The 8628-nt window shown below is 40.0% G+C and overlaps 1 protein-coding gene across 1 annotated transcript; it reads left to right on the top strand.

Moving 5' to 3' along the window:
* Positions 1 to 6024: 6024 nt before the first annotated feature.
* On the top strand, positions 6025 to 8406 carry LOC106763671. The gene is made up of 2 exons (XM_014647839.1): positions 6025 to 7809; positions 7975 to 8406. Exons 1-2 carry the CDS (start codon positions 6025 to 6027, stop codon positions 8404 to 8406), a joined length of 2217 nt encoding a protein of 738 aa, XP_014503325.1.
* The last annotated feature ends 222 nt before the right edge of the window (positions 8407 to 8628 follow it).

The following is an 8628-nucleotide window of genomic DNA, read 5'->3' as shown; positions in this document are numbered from 1 at the left end:
AGGTGAATTTCGAATTTCTCACCTACTTTAGTCTGTTTATAGGTGTTCAATAGTCAAATTCTGTTTTTCTTGTTATTTTTCAATTGAAACTTCATTTTTATCTTTCTTTTATCTTTTATAAGTTGTTTAGATAGTTAGTTTACTGTTTTGGTGAGTACTTTAATAGGCTTTGAATTCTTTTCACTTTTAGTGTATTTTAGGTACTACTTTTAGGTTGTAAGTTGTCATATTTTGAGTNTTAGGTAACTCTTGTAGTGTATACAGAGGTTGAGTTGATTGAATCAGTGCCAAATTATTGACGGTAGGGTGATTGGTCTTAAACTGGACTAAACATAGTAACAAGACTAAACCATATGTATTTTATAAAGACCGGTTGCTATNAGGGCATCTTTTCTTTCCTTCCTATTTTACACCCTCTGCATTGAATTCATTGTCTATACAATGCACCACTTCAAATCTTTACACTCAAATTAGTAGTATGACCAATTTCGAAAAGTTAAAAACTTTCAAACAGGAAGCCAAAGGTTAAAAACTACACCAGAAAAGGCTAAAAAAAACGAAACTGCAGTGGTAAAAAGGAATGGTAGTGTATCTAAGGCTCAATTGAGACTTCAAGCAAGTTAATATCATCAAATTGGATGTGTGCAAACACTTAAACATCCAAGAAACANATTACACCAAAAAATCAGTGCTCCACTTCCAATTTTAGGCCAACTTTGGTGGTTTAATGGGTGATTATGCATAAACAAGTTTGGAAACATAAATTGACTTTTTTAGCAACTTTGTATCATCAATTTCAAGGTGCTTTGACACTAAGGCAGCAAAGAAACACATTTAACTCAAAATTCACTAGTTCACTTCCTAACTAAGGCAAAATTGATGGTTTAAGAAGTGATTTTGCATATGAGCTCAAATTTGACCAAAATAGTGTTGAAAGAAGTTTAATTTGGTCAATTAAAGTTGTTGAAAGTATTATCAAAGAGGCTGAATCACTTGTGCACACTAACTGGAAAATAAGCAAACACTAACTGGAAAAAAAATTATGCACTAGAGAAAGTGATGCATATTCCATTCATACATACATCTGGTCAGAACCAACGAGCATGAAAATTAAAGAACACCCCTAAAAAGTCTTATTGACTCCACTCCTTAATTTGACTTCAACAGATATCAAATAAACACCTCAGATACTTTCATCCCTCTCCCATTTTGGTTCTAAAGTTTCAAATTTGATTATAAAGTTGGCTAAGAACTCAAGAAACCCAATGATCTCTATCATAAGTCACCTAATATAACTCATAACTCATGAGGGTGACTTCTCTTTATTGACTATGCTCTCCAGAATACAACTATCCTCAATCAAATTGTCTATGATCCTTGAAACATCAAAGGCTTCGATGCATGCTCAAATACATGATCAAAATAAAAAAAAAAAGTGAACAAAATTAGGTAAATTGAGTTTGAGCACAACAACTTCATTTAAAAAGTTACGTATCTATAGACTCAGCAAAAACCCATTGACACGAACACAGTAGAACACTAACCTTGCAGAAATCCCTAAATGCACCACGGCAGGGCCAACAACCTCCCTACACGACGACAGCGGGAAAAACAACAGAATTTGGCGTCCACGAACCAGCTCAACGACAACACCAACTTGCTCATAAATCCCTCAACGCAACTCCAACCGCCATCAACCCTACGATCGAGAACGTCAATGGGGTGCTCTTAACCACCTGAAGACCAGGAATGCGAGAACCACCTCAACGTTGGCTTCGCTTGGCTTCGAAGAGGAATGTTGCAGCTGTGGTTGGGAATCCCCAAGACACGAGAGGAAGATGGAATGGAAAAATCGAAATGGGGAAGTCAAATTTCAAGAAAAAAATGAGAGCTAACACAGAGCCATTGAAGTGAAATTTCACAAAAATTTGACAGTGGTTAGGTTTGGGGGTTCTAGAGGAAAAGGACGGGGAAGAAGTTCTCACGCGAAAAAGATTTTGGCAGAATGGGAAACTGAATTTTTATTTCATTAAGTCTGAGTAACATACCGGCGGCGAAAATCCTTCGCTAAATGCATTGTGCCAATACAGACGGCCATTGCCCTTCGATAAACGTCACATTAAAAGGCTGTCGGAAAAGCCTTCGGTAATACAGATTTACCGAAGGCTTGATGGCCGTCGCTATGTATCCTTCGGTAATTGATACTTTTACTGTAGTGATATTTCAAAGATATTTTTGTGCCTTCTTTGCATACATAATCAGAAGTCGGAATTTCATAGAAAAATCATTCTCTATATTTTTATGAATATAGAATTACAAAATCAGGGAGGATTGAGAATTAAAAAATAAGAAAATAACATAGAGGAAACAAATAATTAAGGAAAAAGTCTTTTTAACAACTTTTTTTTTACAACGCATACGTGGCAGTTTGTGATTGGTCCGTTTCAAATAATTTTTTAAGAATAAATTCAAACAGACCAATAAAATAGTGACATGTGTCCTGTTGTCAAAAGGTTGTTAAAATATCATTATCCATAAAGTTTAGAAGCAAAAGCAAGGTTGAAGATTTCATAATGGACGGATAAAAATACTGTATTGATTCTGTACGATATGCTATTTGGGCCGAACGGTTGCAATTAGTAGCCGAACGGTCCAAGATGATTAATGGGCCTCAATCATATTAATGATAGGTTATTANTGGGCCGAACGGTTGCAATTAGTAGCCGAACGGTCCAAGATGATTAATGGGCCTCAATCATATTAATGATAGGTTATTATCGCTTCCATTATTGGAAAGAGACAGGAGGTTTTGCTGGAGGTTATTATCGCTTCCATTAGCGGGAACCTATAGTTAAAGGCAGGATTGATACCATCTCAGGAGGTTTTGCTGGAGGAGGTGCTTCATCCTCAGCCCGGAAGAGACATTTGAGAAGTCTGCGCAGCGTACACTCAGTAATACGTAATCCGGCGTCAATGCCGAACATAACATTCACAAACAAAGATTTTCACGCACCATATCCTGATCAAGATGACCCCATGGTCATCACCGCCCGCATGGCACAATACAATGTGAGTAAAGTCCTCGTCGATCAGGGTAGTTCAGTCAATATATTACTCTGGACAACCTTTCGAAGAATGGAAATTCCAGAAGATATGATTGCTCCGTTTAACGAGCAAATTGTTGGTTTTGCTGGAGAAAGAGTAGACACCCGGGGGTACATCGACTTACGAACCCACCTAGGGTCCGATGATGATGGTAAAGAGCTCAGAGTTCGTTTCTTGCTAGTAGAAGCAAACACGTCCTATAACGCCCTTCTAGGACGCCCTTGCCTAAATGCTTTTGGGGTAATCGTGTCTACCCCACATTTGGCAATGAAATTTCCTACGGACAAGGAAAATATATGCACCGTCCGGGCAGATCAGAGAACCGCTCGCCAATGCTACGTTGCTGGTCTAAAGGTCACGCCTTACAAAAGAGAGAACCGTACTGAAGCAATTTTGATTGACCTTGATCCCAGGACCAATACAGACGAACGCATACAACCTGAAGGTGAGATAAAGCCTTTCATGGTAGGAAAAAACGAACAACAAACTACTTCAATCGGAGACAACCTTCAGCTATCTGAAGAAAATGCATTGAAGGAGCTATTAAAGGACAACAACGACTTGTTCGCCTAGAGCGCATCCGATATGCCCGGAATCCATCTCAGCGTCATCTCACACAAATTGTCCATATTCCGAGAAGCCCGACCGGTATCTCAAAAGAAACGACGGTTCGGTGATGAAAAACGGTCGGCCATTCAAAATGAGGTTGACAAACTCCTCAAGGCGAGGTTCATACGAGAATTAACCTATACTACATGGTTATCTAATGTAGTCATGGTAAAAAAGGCGAACGGACAATGGAGGATGTGTGTGGACTTCACGGACCTCAATAAAGCATGCCCCAAGGATTCTTATCCTCTTCCCAACATCGACCGTTTGGTAGATGGAGTGTCCGGGCACACTGTTCTCAGTTTCCTAGATGCCTACTCGGGGTATAATCAGATCCCGATGCATGCCCCGGACAGAGAAAAGACAGCTTTTATTACAGAGCAGGCAAATTACTGCTTTGATGTCATGTCGTTCGGACTAAAAAATGCGGGTGCCACTTATCAATGCCTAATGGATAAAGTCTTCCATAATCAGATAGGTCGTTGCATGGAAGTATACTGATGGGCTGTCGCCGCCCATACAAATTTGATTGCATAATAAGAAATGCAGTATAGCTAGGGAATGACCCTAGGTCGTCTCTCAAGGACCAAACTGCGTTCAGAATCAGGTCTAACACAGTGGGGGGTTTTGAAATGTTGTTTGTGGATGCGGAAAAATTAAAATGAAATTAAAACAGTAAAAACGAAAATTCACGCGGGAACTAGGCAGCTCTGACCTTTGCTCAATGTTTTAACCATAACTTTTTCTACAGAGCTCTAAATGANATGAGGTTTTTTTTCCTGGAAAGTAGACTCAATTATCTTTCATTTGATATATAAAACGTAGCATTTGGACCTCTGATGTGGTTGCAGTAATATTTTTAAAATCGAGTCCAGAGAGTAAAAATGCTAAACCCAACATTGTTAAGACAATTATCTAAACACAACTAAAGCTATTAAAATGCAACATGTAAACTAAACATTAAAAACAATTCATCATGGTAACAATACAAATAAAAGACACTTAAAAAGTAAAGGAACTAAAATGCTTCTCCATCTTTTGTCACTAGCCATGAGATGATGCAAGAAATGAAAGTACTTCAAATTAATTAAAATAAAGCAAGTAAAGTGCTTCCCTGCAGCAACCCGTAACACACTTCAAGAAAATTTCACACCTAAGCATAAATGAAATGAGCTTCTTCTCTCAACACATCACCACCGTGACCACTGGACTCTCTCCTATTCTTTCTTTTTTTTTCATTCAATAAAAATAAAATAAAGGAATGTTAAAATGTTGCTTATTCTACTGCAGCACGTCACAACATCCAAAGAAAGAAAAGGAATAATTCGTGTGTGCCTTCCAAAGTAATAAGCACCGCTTGCTTAAATAAAACAGCCACCTCCAGCTTAAATAAAACAAACACTAGGCAAAAAAAAATAAATAAATAAAAGAAGTTGCAGTTGTATGCTTCAGTGAAGTTGCTCAACGAGCTGTGAGCTTCCTAAATCAAAAATATAAATCCGTGCAGCTGGAATGAAAAAGAAGAAATAAAAGGATACCCAATACAAATCAATACTTCTAATATTCATCCAAAATCCAATTGCAAGGCCATAGTTTCCATCAAAGCTCTCTATCCCAACGTTGCAGCCAAATGCCCCCGAGGAGAGTGACGGCTGGGACACTTAAATTGCCGCAATCCCAAGACAATGTCCCCTATACCCTACTGCCAGCGTGGCCACCTCTCAATATGCTGCTGGATCGCTTGAAGAATTTCTGGATGCACCTCCCTCCCAGCAGTTTCCGTGTGAAGGTGTTGGAGCGTGAAGTTTGGGTTGTGCTGCAGTAGAAAAGTTGTGTTGGCTGCCCAATGAATGAAGCAAGGAGCTGGATGAAGAAAGTGAATGGACTGTAGACGTTTCTTCCTAGAAGAATGAATGAGTTGCTTTGTGCACCATCTTTTGCTGAATGACACCCCTCCTTTTAAAAAAAACAAAAAGCCATGTGTTGTGGGCTGTGACATATTCTATTGCTAGATGTCACTCTCCTTTTAATAAATCCACACCTCCATAATCATTTTAACTTCAAATAAAATTGATGTGACATTTCTCTTTAAGTCTCAAAATATTATCCAATAATTTCCCTACAATTAATAATGCAAATAATTAGTCCCAGATAATTCAAATTAACTAAAATTAGAATTTCCGGTCAAATTAAGCATAATTAGGAAAAACGAGAAAATACTGGACAATTAAACACAATTCCCTGATTAAATTCGGTACAATAAGCTAAGTGATATCAATAAAATATTGACTCATCATATACGTCGATGATATGGTAATACGAAGCCACACACATCAACAACATCTTAAAGATTTAGAAGAAGTTTTTCAACAACTCAGGCATTACAACATGCATCTAAATCCTAACAAATGCACTTTCGGGGTGTTCGCCGAAAAATTCTTGGGTTTCATGTTAACTCATCGAGGAATAGAGGCGAATCCAGACAAGTGTAGGGAAATATTGGAGATGAAAAGTCCTCCTAAGTTAAAAGATGTCCAATGCTTAGTCGGACGTCTTACAGCTCTATCACGATTCATACATAGGCTCTCTGATCACATCAGGCCTATTATGAAGAATATGAAAAAAGATGTACCTCGACATTGGGGCAACGACTGCGAAGAGGCCTTTTCTAAAGTGAAAAGCATTTTGACCAATCCACCTATCATGGCCCGTCCAACTGAGGGGTTAGATTTACAACTCTATTTGGCCGCATCCAGCCATTCGATAAGCGCAGCTCTCATCCAAGAACATCCTGATTTTAAACTGATATATTTTATCAACCGAACCCTGCAGGGACCAGAAGAAAGATATTCTCATGTAGAGCAAGTGGCGCTCGCCTTGCTCACAGCAGCGCGATGTCTCCGACCGTATTTTCAAAGTCATCAGGTTGTCGTCCGGACGAATCATCCGATCACCAAGATCCTTCGAAAGCCTGACTTGGCCGGAAGGATTGTGGCCTGGGCGATCGAGCTATCTGAGTTCGGTTTACAATATGAACCTCAAGGTTCTGTTAAAGGTCAGCACTTAGCTGACTTTATAACAGAAGCGTACCATCCGGAAGAGCCCAACATTTGGCATCTTAATGTAGACGGGTCTTCTGACAAAACAGGAGGCGGCGCCGACATTATGTTAGAAGGACCGGGCGACCTACTAATCGAACAGGCGGTTAGTTTTAACTTCCAACTCAACAATAACCAGGCGGAATATGAAGCTCTCATTAGCGGCTTACTATTGGCTAAAGAGTTGGAAGTCAATCATCTGGAGTGCAGAATGGACTCTCAGCTAGTCGTGGGGCAGCTTAACGGAACTTTTCAGGTCAAGGACGATCATTTGTTGCGTTATTATCACAAGGTCAATGATTTAATCAAATCATTCACCAGTTTCTCTATGACCCACATACCTCGATCACAAAATTCCCGAGCATATCTGTTGTCAAAGTTAACTCATTCTCGAGAAAAATCTCAACTATCTTCAGTGATCAAAACTACACTGCACAAGCCTTTGTTGGAAGCATGCGCCGCTAACGTGACTGCACCACGAACCGATTGGCGACAGGATATAATACAACTAATGATCCACCAAGAACAAAGAGAACGACTCAATATACTTGATTCTAAACGAATTGCCCGTTACATGTTAGTGGGTGACGACCTGTACCGGCGCGGTTACACTACCCCGTTGCTAAAGTGTTTATCTGATGAAGAAGCAAAGTACGTTATGCAAGAGTTACATCAGGGGGTTTGCGGTTCACATTCAGGAAAGAGGATGTTGAAAGCCAAAGTTCTAAGAGCCGGATTCTACTGGCCCTCTATGGAACAAGATTGTGCAACATTCGTACAGAAATGTATCTCATGCCAGTCTCATGGACACAACTTACGAATTCCGCCCTCGGAATTACACGAGATCATCTCCCTGTGGCCCTTCGCACAGTGGGGAATGGATATTGCCGGGCCTCTTCCGGTCGGGAAAGCACAATGCAAATACCTCTTGGTCGCAGTCGATTACTTCACCAAATGGATTGAGGCAGAAGCCCTCGCAATAATAAGTGCTCAAAAGGTACAGAGTTTCATCCGGGGCCTGATTTGTAGGTTTGGACTACCACACAAAATCATAACTGATAACGGTCGACAATTTGTTGAATGAAAATTAGAGGATTTCCTCAAAGGTCTGGGCATTAAACATGTCACAAGCTCAGTTGAGCATCCGCAAACAAACGGCCAGGCTGAGTCAGCCAACAAAGCCATCATTTCTGAGTTAAAAAAGAGACTAGGGAGAGCAAAAGGATTGTGGGTCGAAGAATTACCTGAAGTACTGTGGGCATACAGGTGCACACCGCATGGTTCAACGTGGGAAACACCCTTCAACCTCACTTATGGCACGGATGCAATGCTTCCGGTCGAAGTTGGCGAACCCACTATACGACGACAGATGCAAGACATGTGCATTAATGAAAACCTGCTAAGGGTTAATCTGGACACTCTTCCAGAAAGACGTGAAGTAGCCATGATACGAAATGCAACCCAGAAACGACTACTTGTACGACGATACAACACAAAGGTCAAACCGCGAAGTTTTACCACGGGCGACCTTGTTTGGAGAAAAAGAGGCGAAGCTCGCAAAGAGAAAACGTTCGGTAAGTTATCAGACAACTAGGAAGGACCTTTCCGCGTCACTGAAGATTTGAAGAAGAACGGTGCATACCGATTGGAGCATTTAAACGGAAAGGCCATTCCAAATACATGGAACGCCACACATTTAAAGTTCTACTATAGTTAGAATTTCAGATTTACTGCCTTTTAGATTTACTACTTTACAAACATTTGTTAATGATATTTCAATGCAATTATTCAGTTTATCATTCACCAATTCAAAAAG

The sequence above is a fragment of the Vigna radiata genome, chromosome 6, assembly GCF_000741045.1.
Source record: "Vigna radiata var. radiata cultivar VC1973A chromosome 6, Vradiata_ver6, whole genome shotgun sequence".
NCBI classification, from domain to species: Eukaryota; Viridiplantae; Streptophyta; class Magnoliopsida; order Fabales; family Fabaceae; genus Vigna; species Vigna radiata.
The sequence above is the reverse complement of the archived record's forward strand: the minus strand, read 5'-3'. Positions and strand labels throughout refer to the sequence as shown.